The 16,895-nt window shown below is 45.7% G+C and overlaps 2 protein-coding genes across 2 annotated transcripts in view; both read right to left on the bottom strand.

Moving 5' to 3' along the window:
• HNF4A (hepatocyte nuclear factor 4 alpha) overlaps positions 1-370 on the bottom strand; it is a 64,748-nt gene extending 64,378 nt beyond the window's left edge. Inside the window, exon 1 of the mRNA XM_061127328.1 lies at positions 3-370. Within this exon, the coding sequence (XP_060983311.1) occupies positions 3-51 (49 nt within the window). The 5' untranslated portion in view covers positions 52-370. The remainder of the gene's footprint in view (positions 1-2) is intronic.
• A 7,272-nt stretch (positions 371-7,642) lies between these two features.
• Positions 7,643-16,665, bottom strand: R3HDML (R3H domain containing like). Its single transcript, XM_061127329.1, has 5 exons — positions 16,408-16,665; positions 13,204-13,322; positions 12,958-13,090; positions 11,721-11,836; positions 7,643-8,533 (listed from the first exon to the last, which is right to left on the bottom strand). The coding sequence occupies exons 1-5, from the start codon at positions 16,663-16,665 to the stop codon at positions 8,401-8,403; spliced, it is 759 nt and encodes a 252-aa protein (XP_060983312.1). The 3' UTR covers positions 7,643-8,400.
• Between the last annotated feature and the right edge of the window lie 230 nt (positions 16,666-16,895).

Raw genomic sequence — 16,895 nt, 5'->3', positions numbered from 1 at the left:
ACCATAGGGACTCTCCACCGGAGCCCCGAGGGGCGCGTTCACGCTGACCATGGCCGAGCCCACCCAGCCGGAGACCCGGGGGCATGGAGGAGCCGGGGCCCCAGGCACACAGCGGCAGCCGCGGGAGCCAGTCCACCAGGAAGGCAGTGAGTGCAGCCAGCTGCCACCGCCCGGTTATCTTATTGATTCTTCTAATCACCCAAGGTGGGTGGATACGTTAAAGAGTAACCAGTCACTTAGGGAACCTGCGGCTGGGGACTGTCATTGTTGCCATGGCAACGACAACCTGGCCAGACCAGAGGTCCACTAGGGCCCCAGTCTTGCCCTTTGGGGTTGGGAGGCTCTTGGAGCCAGAATATGGGAGATACCAATTCCTTCGCCCCCAACTTAAGGGAAAGGACTGACCAGGAGGGGATGAGGAGGTGAGAGTCCAACCTGGGTTGGGTTTTATGGCTCCAAACAATGGGTGTGGCAAGAGGCCGGAGGGAGGGGTAGAGGAGAAAAGGAGGAAGCTGGGGGGAGTGTATTTATTGAGCACCTACTGGATGCTGAGAGTTACATACAGGCATTGCCACATTTAAATTAAAATTTAGGATGAGGAAATTGAGGCAGAGGAAAAAGTTACTTGCCCGGAGTCTCCCAGCTGGTACAAAGAGGAGTTAGAATGACAACCCACGATCTCTCCATTATCTAACGTATATTTTTTGAGTGCCTACTGTATACTGAGCTCTGTGCTAGACTCCAGTGATATAGAAATGAGCCAAGAGACATCATCCCTGAACCCATGGAATTGTGGACTAATGGAGGAGATGGGCATCAATTAGATAACATTAAAGATATACTATTCAGGGACTTTCCTGGTGGTCCACTGGTGAAGACTCCACATTCCCAACGCAAGGCGCCTGAGTTCAATCCCGGGTCAGGGTCCTAGTGCCCACATGCCGCAACTAAGACTCAGCAAAGCCAAATAAATAATAACTAAATAAGTATAATTTTTAAAGATATTATTACAAATGGTGAGTGCTAAGAGGAATGGGGTAACACAGGTCTGCTCTGCCTGCTCCTTCCACTGGTCCATGGGTCTCCTTTGCCTCACAAAATGCAATCTACTGCCCAAATCTGCTTTCTGGTCTTGGAATGCAGAACCAGCTTACATCCTAGCTGTCCTGCACAGTAGGCTACCATCTGGCTTTTGGGGGGAATAGCCCCATTTCTTTTATTACAATGTTGGGGTTCACAGCTTGACTTGGGATCCTGAGCTCAAGGTCTTCATCATGTTGGGGGTGCTCAAATGAGAGGCAGGAAAACGTGGGACTTAGGATCAGAAAACTCCAGCTCCATCATCGTTATCTTGCTGCATGGATTTGGTTCAGTATTTCATTTTCCCATAGTAACACCTACCTCACGTGGTGCTTCACTTCTAAGATAGCTAATTGAGGTCCAGTGGTTAAAATCCATTCTCCCATTGCAGGGGTCCTGGGTTCAATTCCTGATCAGGGAACCAGATCCCATGTGCAGCAACTAAGAGGTCACATGCTCCAAGTAGAAAATGATCCTGCATGCCACAACTAATGCCTGACACAGCCTAGTAGATAAATACATAAATACATTTTTTAAAAATATTAAATAAATAAATAAAACAGATAATTGATCTATTTCTCTCTGTCCACAGTCTCTTTTTTCAAGTATGCTCACTCAGTCACCTCAACGGGAGCTCCCACCCCATACTGATGGACTCTGGTGTGTATCCAGTCCTTTCTTCCTTCTGTTTCCTCCCTCCCTGTGGCACCTTCCTGTCTTCACTTCCTCCTGTCAAGTTTGTAGCCCACAGTCCATCTTAGCTTCTCTTTTACTTCTGTCTCAGTTTCTTTCCTTCTAACTATCTGACAAAAACCCAACCCTGGACAAGCCTATGTACATTGCTTTCTTCATGCCTACACGCCAGCTGCTGATCACTGTTGGAAAAATAAAAAATCACATAGACGGACAGATGGGGGCCACCAGAGGTTCATAATCATGAACTTTGATGGGTCCCTCCACACTGCCTGGAACCTCTAGCCTGTTTCCATTCTCCTGGCTTTTCCATTTTCTACCTCTACTTCAGACCTTTTCTCGCCTCGGAAATTGTCCATCTCATTCTCAGGAGGCTGAGGCTTTCCCTTCTTCATAGAAAAAATAGGAGCCTTCAACCTGGACCAGCCTCAGTTCCCCACAAAAATTCACCTGTTTGCACTTTGCTCACCTCTTTCCCTCCTGATCCACATGGGTCCACACCCTCCCTCTTCTCACTGCCCAGGAGCCCCACATGACCATGTAAGTCCTCTTATATATTCAACCTCTCCCTCTTTAGACTTTAAAAATCAACTTCATTGAGGTATAATCTATATATAATAAAATTTTAGGTGTACACTTTTATGAGTTTTGACAAACGTATATTCTTATGTAACTATAACCTTAATCAAGACACAGAACATTTCCACCACCCCCTAAAGGTCCCTGTTTTTCCTCTGCAATTAATCCCCCCCAGTACCTCCCACTCCAGGCAACTGCTCATCTGCTTTCTGTCATACTATGTTAGATTTGTCTTTTCTAGAATGGCATTTGTCTGTTCTAGAATGGCATTGACTCTTGTGTCTGGCTTTTTTGCTCAGTATATTTGTGAGTTTCACCTGTGTCCTGGCCCTTTTTTCTTGCTAAGTAGTATTCCATTGAGTAGATATACAGAAATTTGTTCACCCAGTCACTTGGTAATGTACTTTGGGGTTATCGCCTGTTTGAGGCAATTGTGAATTAAGCAGGGATGTATATTCATGAACATGTCTTCTTTTACACATATGTTTTCATTTCTCTTGGTTAAATTTCTAGGAGAAGAATTGCTAGTTATTATGATGTGTGTGTGTGTGTGTGTGTGTGTTTAATTTATAAGAAATTCCAAACCTATTGTCTATAGTGGTCATACCATTTTCCATTACTGCAGCAGGCTGAGAGAGCTCCCTTTTTACTCCATATCCTTATCACCGTTCGTTACTCTCAATCTTTTTTTTTGGCTGCACCAAATGGTCTGTGGGATCTTAGTTCCCTGACCAGGGATTGAACCCATGCCCCTGCATTGGAAGCTCAGAGTCTTAACCACTGGACCACCATCAAAGTCCCAGCAGTTGTCAGTCTTTTTTAATTTAAGCAGGTGATATGAGCTTTCTTTTGGCTTTTGTTTGCTTTACACTAGTTTTATAAATGAAGCCATTAGTACATTCGTGTGTTAAAAATGAAAACTGTAGGTCCTTGGCTAAGAGGAGACTCTGCCTTGGGCCCGCCGATGTAACAAAATGCCCTAAAAAAAAAAAAAAAAAGAAAGAAAATTATATGAACAGCATATAATGAAAAATAAAAGCCTTTCTCCAACCTTACTTCCCACATCTCACTCTATTGAACTTTTCTTTTTTAAAGAGTCAGACACAACTTATCGACTTTCACTTTATGATTTATTTGGACGCACTGGGTTTGGGTTAGGTCTTAGGTGAGGCATGCGGGATCTAGTTCCCTAACCAGGGATTGGACCCCAGGCCCTTGGCATTGGGAGCCTGGAATCATAACCACTGGACCACCAGGGAAGTCCCTCTATTGCACTTTTAAACAAATTCTTGTATATATATCCAGAAATTATACACATAGACACTACTTTGCACAGAAAAGTGTTCCCCCAAATTCATATGTTGAAGATCTAACTGCCAGTGTGATTGTATTTGAAGACAGGGCCTTCATGGACGTTCAGTTCAGTTCAGTCGCTCAGTCGTGTCCGACTTTTTACGACCCCATGGACTGCAGCACACCAGGCTTCCCTGTCCATCAGCAACTTCTGGAGCTTACTCAACCTCATGTCTATTGAGTAGGTGATGCCATCCAACCATCTCATCCTCTGTCATCCCCTTCTCCTCCCACCTTCAATCTTTCCCAGCATCAGGGTCTTTTCCAATGAGTCAGCTCTTCGCATCAGGTGGCCAAAGTATTGGAGTTTCAGCTTCAGCATCAGTCCTTCCAATGAATATTCATGAATGTAATTAAGGTTAAATTAGTAGGGTCCTGATTCAATAGGGTTAATGTCCTTATAAGAAGAGACATGTGAGGACTTCTCTGGCAGTCCACTAGTTAAGACTCTGTGCTTCCAAAGCAGAGGGTGCAGGTTTGATCCCTGGTCAGGGAACTAAGATCCCACATACTGTGCAGCTTGACCAAAAAAATATTTTTTTTAAAAAAAGAAGAGACATGAGAGTGCACCCCTTTCCTCCCCGACCTGTGCAGATACAGTGAGAAGGTAGTTGTCTGCAAGTCAAGAAGGGAGATCTCACCAGAATCCAACTACGCTAGCATCCTGAACTCACACTTCTAGCCACTAGAACTGGGGAAATTTTGTTCTCTTGGTTGAGCCACCCAGTCCCTGGTATTTTGCTATGGCAACCCAAGCCGATTTGGACATACACACATGTACATGCATGTAAATACATGGGAACATATGAAACACACTCTTCTGTCACCTTCTCTGTCTCTAAGGGCTATCTCCACACCAGCATACCCGCCCACCTCATTCTTTGAGTGGTTATGTATTGTGTGGATGTCCCATAAGTGATTTTTCTAGTCTTCTGTTCCTGGACACTTAGGTTGTCTCCAGGCTTTTGCCACTACAGTGAATGTCTTCATAAACTTCAAATGTCAGATGTGGGAGTATATCGGTAGGTCAAATTTATAGTGGCAGAATCCTATCAATATGTAAATGTGCTATCACATGTCTTTTATTAAAAAAAACAAAAACCTCCCTCCGTAGTTTACTTTCCCATCTCAGTGACAACATCTCCTTCCTCTTGACATTGAACTTTTAAAAAGCTATTTATTTGGCTGTATCAGGTTTTAGTTGTGGCATGCAGAATCTTTGATCTTTAGTTGTGGCATGTGGGATCTAGTTCCCTGACCAGGGATTGAACCGGGGCTCCTTGCATTGTGACCAGGGAATGTTAGCCACTGAACCACCAGGGAAGTCCCTTGACATTGAACTTTTAAAACAACTGTCTACACTAGTGCCAGATACTGTCCCAGATGCTTTCTACATATTCATTCATTTCATGTTTTGAAGGACCTCATGAGCAGATACAATTTATGTCCCCATTTACAGGTGAGACTGAGGCGTTAAAATCTTGACTTACCCAAGCACACTCGGCCACTTTGTGTTAAATTTGTACTGAGGCATTCTGGTTTCAGAGTCCATGCTCTTAACTCTCTTGGCTGGTGAATGTACAAATGAGCAGTCAGATGAGACTGGGAAATGATTTTCAAAATGCATAAAATATTACGGAGGTTTAACTGTCTCAGATTTCTTGCAGCAAAAGTTCCCAACTTCAAGAGGGGAGGAGAGGGTGAGATGTATGGAAAAGGTAACATGGAAACTTGCATTACCATATGTAAAATAGATAGCCAATGGGAATTTGCTGTAGTCTCAGGAAATTCAAACAGGGGCCCTGTATCAATCTGGAGGGGTGGGATGGGGCGGGAGATGGGAGAGAGGTTCAAAAGGGAGGGTATATGTGTATACTTATGGCTGATTCATGTTGAGGTTTGACAGAAAACAACAAAATTCTGTAAAACAATTGTCCTTCAATTAAAAAAAAAAAGTTCCCAACTTCAGTTGGAACAGCGGCTTAGCCAAGCTAGGGAACTACCCGAGTCTCCATTGCCACGTCTGTAGGGGCCAAGGCTTGATGAACACAAGCATGCCCACCTGGTTCATTCCTTCTTTGACCTGGGGTCTTCTCAGAGACAGTTTCAGAAATGCGGGATCCAGGAGGGCATCCGGAATTCCCAATGGCACTTTATGCTTCATTATCTCTGTTATTGTTTAGTCACTAAGTCGTATCGGACTCTGCGACCGCATGGACTATAGCCCACTAGGCTCCTCTATCTGTGGGCTTTCCCAGGCAAGAATGCTGGGGTGGGTAGCCATTTCCTTCTCCAAAGGATCTTCCTGATCCAGGGATGGAACCTGGGTCTCTTGCATTGCAGGTGGATTCTTTACCGACTGAGTCACCAGGGAAGCCCCTCATCATCTCTAACTTTGTCCAGGCTCTGGGTTTCTCCCTTCTTAGCTGAGAGGCAAGACAGTGACCCAGGGCATTGGAGTCGTACAGAGCATATTCAGACCCAACTTCTATGGCCTCAGTTTTTATGTCTATAAAATGGGAATAAGATCTTTACATAGTAGGATAATTCTATGAGATTATGTTCTCAGCAGCTCATAAATGCCAGTGGTGATTACTTTGGTTATCCTGTTAACTCAGGATATAGGAAGGCAAAGTGGGGTCCTCAGAAGAGCATAGGCATTGGGATCGGAGGGAGCTGAATTCAAATCCCATATCTGCTCCTTTACTAGCTCTGCAACCTTATACATGCCACGGAATCCAGAGGGTCACCTGCCACTTAAATTTCCAAAACAAGGTTTTCCCTGGTAGTGGAGTGGCTAAGATTCCACACTTCCAGGGCTGGGGGCCTCTGTTCAACTTCTGGTCAGGGAACTAGATCCCACATGACTCAACTAAAGATCTCACATGCCACAGCTAAGAGCTGGTGCAGCTAAATAAATAAACTTTTTTAAATCTAAAAAACTTTTTCCAGAACATTTTGGGAATTTGACGTAAGATTGGCAAGTCCTTCCCCCACCTGCCATATAAGGATATTAATAATTTTCAAGGAAATCTAACATTCATTATCACCATTATGTGATACATAAAAGGATATTTTAATACTCCCCCTCCCAAAAAAACCTTAGGAAGAATATAATCTGAGAATAATGAACTCAGAACCACGTCCTTGTTTTTCTTATTTCATGCATCTCCAGCATTTGGAAATGGGCACTACTGATAAGTCTCATTTTTCTTAGTTATAAAGTGGAGTGAGAAGTCAGACGCCTGCCCCTGTGATCTAGCTGATGTACTTGGTGCAAAGCAGGAGCCGAGGGGCTGTTGGCACATGGCCTCCTTTATTTATTTGGCTGTGCTGGGTGTTGGTTGCAGTACAGGCTCTTCACTGCAGCATGTGGGATCTAGTTCCCTGACCAGGGATCGAACCAGGGTTACCTGCCTTGTGAGCTTGGAGTCTTAACCGCTGGACCATCAAGGAAGCCCTCTCGGCCTTCTTCTTGAGCTGGTTTCCCCTCACCCCATCTTCTCTGCTCCATTTCCTTCTCTCCTCTTTGACCCTCCTGAGGACCCAGACAGGGACCAGAAAGAGCCACTGCACCAGATCTCAAAGAACTTTCTTGAGGGCGGAGGAAGTTGATGTTGGAGACACAGGTACAGGTTGCAGACTAGGTGGGAATGTCCAAGAGGGAAGAACACTCATTCCATCCAGGATCATGTAGGGACTCTGTGAAAAGGGGCTTGTTTTCCATCTGGGTCTTTGAATGAAGCTCTCTCCAGCCAGGCAGGGAGTGGGCCCCAGCTGGAGGGCAAGGTCTGAGGGAGAGATTTTACTATCTCTAAAGACAAAAGGTCTTTTGTGTGTTTTGATAACTGGGTGGGGTGGGGAGAGGAGAAAAGGTTTCTGGGAATGAGAATGAGATTCCGTGGGAGAAATAAAGAAAGGAGAGACAGACAGAGAGAGCCACAGGAAGAAAAAAAAAAAATCTTAAAAGAGAGAATTCTTTCAGGCGAGCTTTGCTTTTAGCTGGTCAGTTCTGAGCATTCAGAGAGGTGTCTAGAACAGCCTGAAGGAGATGTCGGAGCCTGAGCTTCAAGCTGGGTGCCTTCCCAGACAAGCCGTGCAGCTTCAGTAAGTCACGCCCTTTCGCTAAGCCTGATTAAACCTGTGGAAAGGGTGCCTGGACCCTGCGGTGGCTTCAGCAACGTACACTGGGGGTGGGGTGTCCACAAGCCAACTACAGGTATTTTGTAAAAGCCTGTAACTGAAATGGTCCCAAATCAGAGAGGGAGACCACTGGTCTGCAAAGACGGCCCAGAAGCTGGTTGGCTATTATTGAACAAATGAAGGTAGTTTATTGGATACACAAAGACTTGCGGGTTGGAGGCCTGAGAGTCCAAAAGCTGCTGCCTCTGCTTCTTCCAGCCCTGGCTCTCTGAGAACTGAGTCAGTTGAGGAGGCAGGCCTCTTTCCCGGAGGCCGGAGGAGAAAAAGATGTAACAGGTAAGAAGGAAAGCAAGGAGGCTGTTTTCTTCTGGCACATGCTGGACGTTTAGGAAATGGAAGCAGGAGGGAAGATTCAGGCTGATGCAGTGAGCCCAACTCACGTCCTTGAAAGAGTATTCCTTGACCCCGTCTTGGGGAAGGGTCTTGGGGAAGACCCCGTCTTGGGGAAGAGCATCAGGCCCAGCTGGAGGCCTGCCAGAGCCCAGGGAAAATTCAGAACCACAGGAGTTTGTTGGACTTGTGTCTTGAGAAGCACATATTGCTGCTGCAGCTGCCTTGGTAGATGGGGGGGCAGGCGGAACACGGCCTCCCCGTCTTGTACGGCGCCTCGCCAACCCAGTTACCCCTGGAAGAGAAGAGGGCCCAGGGAGGCGGGGTGGGGGGACAGTTACATGAGCTACCTTCACACAGGTTTTCAAATATCAGCAGGGCCGCTGACTGGCCCTGTAACCGGGTCACAACTGCAAGCCTCAGTTTCTTCATCTCTAAAACCAAGAGAAGACATTCCTCCCACACAGGAATGAGCGTATCCAAGCACCTGGCTTGGCAGATAAGCAGTTCCCCAGGAAGTGCGATTTTTTTTAATCCTTCCACACAACCACCCCACCCCAGCCACTGCCCACCACCGCCCCCCCACCACAAACACAGAAATCCCTCCCTCCCATCCCCAACAAGCAGATCTGAGTTATGATCCTGGTTCTGCCAGCTAGTGACAGAATAAACCATCTCATTTCTTTCTTTTCTAAGATTTTTTTTTTTAATGTGGGCCATTTTTAAAGTCTTTATTGAATTTATTACATTATTGCTTCTGTTTTATGTTTCGGTATTTTGGCCCCGACCAGGGATCAAACCCGAACCCACTGCATTGGAAGATGAAGTCTTAACCACTGGACCACTTAACCACTTAACCTCTTACCCAGGGACCACCAGGGTAGTTTAGTCCCTAAACTACCTCATTTCTTGAGCCTAGATTTTATCCTCTGAATAAGTTAATGAAATGGTGTCCATAAAAATTATGCGAAAACACTTTGTAACTTACAAAGAGAGAAAGATAGCACTATTTTTCTTGGGATCCCATGAACTGTAGCCTGCCAGGCTCCTCTGTCCATAGGATTCTCCAGGCAAGAGTACTGGAGTAGGTTGCCATTTCCTTCTCCAGGGGAACTTCCTGACCCAGGAATTGAACCCAGGTCTGCCACATTGCAGGCAGATTCTTTACCAACTGAGCTATGCAGGAAGGCCCTATAACTTACAAGGTGATATGCAAATAAGAACTAGAATAATTAGATACTGGGTGTAATTCAACCATGGGGGACGTGCCTGTGAAGCCTCTTTGTGACCTCTGCTGTACATTTATTTTTCATGGACAGTCTTATCCAAAAACCATTCTAGCTGCTATGGAGTTAATCTTCTTAATGGATTTGGGGAGGTGGGGGGATAGGAAGCCATTGCTTAAAGGTAATGGTTTCTCTTTGGGGTGATGAAAACATTTTGGAAATAGAGGTGATGGTTGTACAACACTATGAATGCAATTAATGCCACGAAATAGTATACAGTACTTAAAAATGACTAAAATGGCAAATTTTATGTTTTCTCTATATATATTTTACCAAGATTGAAAAAAATGAATAATGTAAAACACTAAAAACCCATTAAGTTGTACATTTCAAATGGACAAATTGTATGGTATGTGAATTATATCTCAATTAAGCAGTTTTTTAAAAAAAAGAACAAACCAGGAATTCCCTGGACATCCAGTGGTTAAGATTTGGCGCTTTCACTTCCAGGGGCCGTGTTTGATTCCTGGTCAGGGAACTAAAATCCCACAAGCCTCGAGGCACAGCCAAACAAACAAAACAAACCTTCATCCCATCATTCTCCTGCTCAAGAATTTTAGTGGTTTCCCATTGCCTGTGCCGGGGTTTGCAAACTTTTTATGTAAAGGGCCAGATAGTAAATATTTTAGGCTTTGGGGGCCAAATGTCTTTATTGCATGAAAGCAGCCCTAAGGGATATGTGAACAAATGTCGTGGCCATGTTTCAATAAAAGTTTATTTATAAAAATAGGCAGCAGGTTGGACTTTGGCTGTAGGCTGTAGTTTGCTGGACTCTGGCTTATGAGTCACAACTACAGCTTGCATCAGGCCTTCCAGACTGCTCGGGCTTCCCTAAGAGCTCAGCTGGTAAAGAATGCCTACAATGCAAGGGACCTGGGTTCGATCCCTGGGTTGGGAAGATCCTCTGGAGAAGGGAAAGGCTACCCACTCCAGTATTCTGGCCTGGAGAATTCCATGGACTGTATAGTCCATGGGGTCGAAAAGAGTTTGACATGACTGAGCGAATTTCACTTTCCAGACTGCTCTAGTGGCACATGGATCCAGCGTACACACCGGTTCTTCCCACAGTTCTCTTCTCCATCCCACCCACAGAGTTCTCTTTTCTCCCTCTTCATCCACCTCAAGGCCTAAAATCAGTCCCCCGGATCTTGCTTGGGGCAGCCTAATAATCTCACCACTGGCTTGTAGTGTTAGTGATCTCTCAAGTTCCAGTGACTTATTTTCTCACACATCAAACACTCTTTGTAGGCAGAAATGGAATCTTTCTCCTCCAAAAGTGATGGCTGAATGACAATAAGTAAAGTCAGCCAAAGTGCTTAGTAAAGTGCATTTCTGGTTTCATATGGGTTCATTCATTCATTCATTCAACAAAGACTTTTAGTGGGCATCAGGATTTGTGTCAGATGCTGTGAGTCCACAGTTTTCAAAAGGTGCTCCTGGAAGTTTAGGGGCAGGGAATGTGGATGGTGGAGACACCAGGAGATGATGGAATAAAAGTCATTCTTTTTATTGTTTAATTCAACCACTTGAGGGAAAGTTCTGCTTTCACTCAAAAACAAACAAACAAACAAACAAACAAAAAAAAAACCATGGGTTTGAAATCACTGTAGTAAAAGGATGTCAAAATTAATCAGGTCTATTTCCTGCTCTCAAGGACTTCTCTTGACCTCTCTCCCACCTAGCTGATTGGAGAGTCTGGAAGAAGCAGCTGAGCATACTCACTGCATCCTTCCTTTCTTTCCTATGGGATCTGCCTGCCTGCAGGGAGCATGTGTCCTTGGTTGCTCTGTTTCTTGTGGGAAGCTTAAAGGGGCCAGCACTATACTTAGAAGAGGCCTCTGGTTGTCCAGTGTTGCTTGTTAATGGAGGTGAAGGTCTAAGTCAACAGCAAGTTCTTTGCAAGCCCACTTGGCTGGCAGATCTAAAACACATTCTCCACTACTGGCTTCATCAGGGAGACTGCCTATCCACTAACCACCTGCCTTGGTCCTCTGTCTATCTCCCAGTTGACTGTGGAGCTTGAGTAAAGAAAGAGGATTCTCGATCAACTCTCTAAAAGTACCAAATTGTATGGTGTTCGGGTTTTTTAGAAAAGAGGAAGGCAAGGTGTCCTATGTGTCTTCCTTCTCTGAGAATCCTGCCCATTCCACCTCGTGATCCACCCCAGAGTCCCCTCGACCTCAAAGCTGCACTCACTTAATGGCGTAGTTGCAGACCAGGTACACAGCCTGGTGCCAGGTGCTGCCCCAGACACGGATGCTGCCACAGGTGTGGATGGCACAGCCCAGCCGATTGGAAGATGCCCACACCATCTGAGAGGGGAGGACAAAGGCAAGGGAGGCTGTGAGAAGGACTTGGGCCTGGAAGGTTCCTGCACTTGCTCAGTTCAAGGTGGATGCATTAGCTGAGGTGTTCCTGGGGGAGGCATCTGTCTCAAAAGTGAGAGGATGGAGGCATATGGTACTATTAATATAATGTTTCCCAAACTTTACTTTTTACTACAATCAACAGTAGGGAAAACAGTTTTGTATTGTTACCTAGTGGACCAACACACACACACACACACACACACACACACACACACACACACACACACTCACCTACCCCCGTTGCAAAAAAGTTTTATAAACTAATATTTAATCTTATCATATAGAATGATATATGCTAGTGTTTTCTATAGTGTTCAATTAGATTTCTTTCTTTTTTCCCCCCTGGTGAACAATGCTTGAAAATCATTGTTGTGTTGGAGATTAGAACACAAACTTTGAAGTTAAACAGCCTTAGGTCAGTTTCTCAATATCAAAAGCTGTGTGACTTTGACCAAGTCACTTAACCACTCTGAGCCTAGTTTCTCCTTTGGTTAAATGGAGATAATAATATCTCGTGGATGTCAGGAAGGACATTTAGTTTAAGCCTAACATTTCCTAGGAGGTCTCTATCTTCAGTTTTTGACATTTACTGCAAATAAGTCACAGAGAAATTGGCAGGTCTCCAAAATAAGACATTTGTCCTACCACTGATCCTGTTTCTTATAACATTATATACTGCATTGTATTTTTATGTACAATAAGTGGTAACATCTCGATATAAGCACTCAAAATATACTACGATTTTTGGGTAATCTTCTTTGGCATTTCTTTTTTAAGATAGCACAGCCTTAGAAAATAGAAAAAATACTGGGAAATGTTTGGACCTATTGAAATCAAAGGCCCTCTTGAACTTGTCGGACCACACATCTCCATTTTGGGGTCAAACAACATGGTCCACTGACCTAAGACACTCAAAATAAGATCCAGTTCAGCTCAGTTCAGTGTATATAGAGGAACAGGCTCACTATGTAAAAGGAAGTCCGTACAGGCCTATGCTTTTTTTCTACTTGCTGTCCACCACATTCTATTTTTCCCACCAGCCCTTCATCCCTACAGAGGGGTACCTGGGTGTAGTGGGAGCAGACGGGGCCACGGCAGCGCCAGGGGCAGTGCGGGGTACAGTCCTTCGGGGCTGGAAACAAGTAATGCCGCTTCTCCTCTGACCAAGACTTCACAAGATCCACCACCGAGCGGTACCTGGGAGGGCGGAGGCAATGGAAGAAACTCAGACTGTGTGCTTGGCCAGCTTGTTGAGTGACGGAGTGAAAGAAGGGCAGTGAAGTGACGGGGAGGAGGGAGGGCTCACTCACCGGCCAGAACGGACAGACAGGTTCTGGCCCACGTATCTCATCAGCTGTGAGGGCCCGTGGGCCCAAATGCACTGGGAGGCCCAGGCCTCAGCTGACCTAGCCAGCCGCTCGTCCCAGACCTGGGAAAGCAGAAAGGTCATGAAATTCCCCGCGGGAGGAAAACCACAAACATCTCAGTAGTGTCTAGAAATGCAAATATACATGGTATCATGACTCCTCCATCTCCTGGGAACCCTGCAATAAATCCACTTGATTAATGAGAAAACTGAGCCTTAGAGAAGGCCTGTGACTTCAAGGTCAATAGCAAGTCCACACGAGAACTGAGATCCACACCTAGCCTTCTGACTCTTAGCCCGATGCCCTTTTTCCTTCACTGGACTTCAAGCTTGGGGTTCCTTGCTCTGAGGGGTGGGGGGGCCCCAGGGATTGGCCTGGGAGCTCCCAGCAATCCCTAGAAGTGACTGAGCCCAGGATTATAGGAAGAGAATGGATTTTTTATTTATCAAAATTTGAAAATGTGTTTAACATTAAATTTTTTAGCTTCAAGGTGTGTTTGTTTTTAATAGTGAAAGCATGCACACGTTTAACATGTAAGCTGTTGAAAGGAGGAGGAGTGGAGAGTCTTTCATCTTCATCTTATACTAGTTCTTCCAGCCACCCTGACCCTGGAGGTAACCATCATCGTGAGTTTCTTGAGTCCGGTTGCAAAAACATTCCACACCCATAAGCATATTATATATACATATATAAACATATATGTATAATGTAGTGTTTATATAATATAAACATTATATATATGTTTATATGTAAATATATATGCAATTATATATCATATAATGTATGTAATATATGTAATTATATAGCATATATTGTGTTAATATATACATAAATATGTATTATGTAAATATAATAATTATATATTATATATATACACATATAATCCTTCCTGAAGATGGAAATAGCAACCCACTCCAATATTCTTACCTGGAAAATCCCATGGACAGTAGAGCCTAGCGGGCTACAGTCCATGGGGTCGCAAGAGAGTCAGACATGACTTAGCAACTAAGGTGTTAGTCACTCAGTCGTGTCCTACTGTTTGTGACCCCATGGACTGTAGCCCGCCAGGCTCCTCTCTCCATGGAATTCTCCAGGCAAGAATACTGGAGTGGGTTGCCATTTCCTTCTCCAGGGGATCTTCCCAACCCAGGGATTGAACCCAGGTCTCCCAAATTGCAGACAGACTCTTTACCAACTGAGCCACCAGAAAACAACAACATATATATATATAAATGTGAATTTTTTTGACAGATGACAGAACGCCAGACACTCTATTTGGCACCTTGCTGTTTTTATTTAACCAGATAGCTCTATCTTAGCGATGATTCCACATCAGTACACAGAGAATACCCTCCTCTCCTCTGTAACGGCTTCTTAATTTTCCAATCTATGAATGCCCCAAGTTTTATATCTCAAGAAAAGATCACTTAAAAAAAAAATACTAGTTCCCTTCCACTCTGACTTCCTGAGATTCTGAGATATTATTTGTTCCTTCATTTCATCTGTTCATTTAGCAAATATTGAACAAGGACTCACAGTCTAGCAAGGAAATGAGACATTAAGCAATCATTACAGTTGGCTGGTGTGAGAATGTGAAACGGAACCTGGTCTTTCTTGGAGCCATAGAGAGAAAGGGCTCCTTGAGCAAGGGATGTTTAGCAAGATACCTGTCCTGTGGGCTGAAGCCAGCTAGTGAAGCAATGGGGACTCCCAAAGAAGGGTCCAGACATCTCCCCGGGGTTGTGAGACTCATCCATTCTTAGAGAAAGCAGAGGAATGTTTTCTTCAAGCTGCAAAGGGGTCAGCTGCGGCAGCGGCATGCAAACCTCTAACGCACACTCACTGACCCTCCCCGGGGCCCCTCCTGGCGGAACTGTCTAGCTCTCTCTCTTCCACAATACATGCAACAGTCAAACACCTGTTGTGGGGAGGGCCTTGCACGCAGGGCTGGTGCTCAATAAATGTGTCATTGTTTGAAAACTGGAGGGCCTTCTACGTGCCAGCCACTGTGTTAATCAATGGATGAGTCAGTTAATGAACAAATAAATGGCTCTCCCACCTTTAGCTGCCTGCCATTTGGGCTCCCATCCCCACCCCTCCCAACACCTTATTGCACCTGATGTCGTATTCTACATAAATGTTGCGGTTGATCTTTGTTTTTTATCGTGCCCACTGAAATGGAAGCTCTGTGAAGGATAAGACCATGTCCATCCTGTTCTCGGCAATGTCCACAGGGCTTAGCAATGGTGTCTAACTCCAAGCAGGAGATGCTACATAAGTGAATGAACACATTGCAAAAGTACAAGTGTTTGCAGGCAGTTAAGGGAGCAGGTATCTGTCTTGGCTGACAATCCTTTTTCCTAAAGAAATCTGTAGGTGAGCTGGAGGCCTATCTCTACAGGCTAGTTTGGGACAATGGTCCTGGAGGAGGGACTGCGATAATGAAAAAGGTTCCCTCCTCCCCTCAGGAGTCAGGCTGTAGGGGGATGGGGTGAGACACCCCCTTCTCCACCCACCCCCCACTCTGCCTTTTTGAAGGAAGACATCCAGCCTTTGCTGGTCAGCTGCTGTTTCTCCCCCAGCCTGTGCCCTCCACCCCCACCCCAGGAACCAAGCCTCATCTCTCCCAATTCTACCTCCAGAGACTTGTGGACAGACTGGGAGTGTCATCAAACCCCTGGGGCAAAGAGACAATGGCAGGGAAATCTCCAGCCAACCACCCTCTGCGGGTCCCCAGCAGGAAGCCAGAATTCTTGGAAAAGGCATTGTGTTAGTTAAGACAACAGCCTTAGCAGCTGGCAAATCTGGGGTGTAATCCCAAGTGGGTGACCTTTAGCAAATTGATTCTCTGCTTCTTGATTTCCGTATTTGGAAAATGCAGATAAATCCTACCTTGAAGGAAGAGGGTTCCATTTAAGGGCCTGGCGCACAGAGGATGTGCCATAAATCGCAGTCCTCTGCTCCTGCCTGCAGAAAGGACCTATATAAAGCCTTAGTTTTCTCCTCTGTAAAATGGGCAGACTTCACAGGGCCCAGATGCCCAGATACTGGCTAGAGGCTAGACCCGTGAATGGTCCAGCCCTTCCAGGGCACACTGAGTCAACTGGCGTTTGCCAGAGGGGGCACTGGCAGAGTGTGGGGACTCACCATATACTCCATGTTGGCAGCAGGTGGGTGCACGCTGGCCCGGATGTGGTTGTGATAATCCAATAAGGCACTCATGTCCCGGGCAGAGATGTGGCGCTTCCGCCGGTACCGGGGCACCCCCAGGCCACTTGGGGGCCTCACAGCTGTGCCCTTGGTCTGAGCCAGTGCCAGGGTAGCATTGGGCATCAAGGCGTTCATTGTCTGGCCTGCCCAGAAGAGCAGACCTGCCAGGCCCACAGTGCCGGGCAGCGGGGGCATAGCTGGCTGGAGGGGGTCACGTCTGGCCTCGTGCAGTCAGAGCTGGCTGCCTGGAGGGGGTGGTCATGAGGGCGCCAAACTCTGAGTGCTCCCCAGCATTCCCACCCCAGAGGATGCTAACTACTGGGAGCTTGACGCAGACCTCCCAACACAGCTCTGGTGGCGGGGAGCAACACTCCATCCTTCCCACCTCATGGACTGAGTGGATGGGGCAGTGGGAAGAAATGCCC

This window comes from Dama dama, chromosome 23 (assembly GCF_033118175.1).
Source record: "Dama dama isolate Ldn47 chromosome 23, ASM3311817v1, whole genome shotgun sequence".
Taxonomy (NCBI): Eukaryota; Metazoa; Chordata; class Mammalia; order Artiodactyla; family Cervidae; genus Dama; species Dama dama.
This window is presented reverse-complemented; position numbering and strand designations above follow the sequence as displayed.

Coding starts and splice junctions, on each gene's coding strand:
- R3HDML (XM_061127329.1), bottom strand. CDS start 16,665: ATGCCCCCGCTGCCCGGCACTGTGGGCCTGGCAGGTCTGCTCTTCTGG. Junction 13,323..16,407: donor CTGCCAACATGGAGTATATG/GTGAGTCCCCAC, acceptor CTGCTTTCCCAG/GTCTGGGACGAGCGGCTGGC. Junction 11,837..12,957: donor TCTGCTCCCACTACACCCAG/GTACCCCTCTGT, acceptor CTCCCCTCTCAG/ATGGTGTGGGCATCTTCCAA.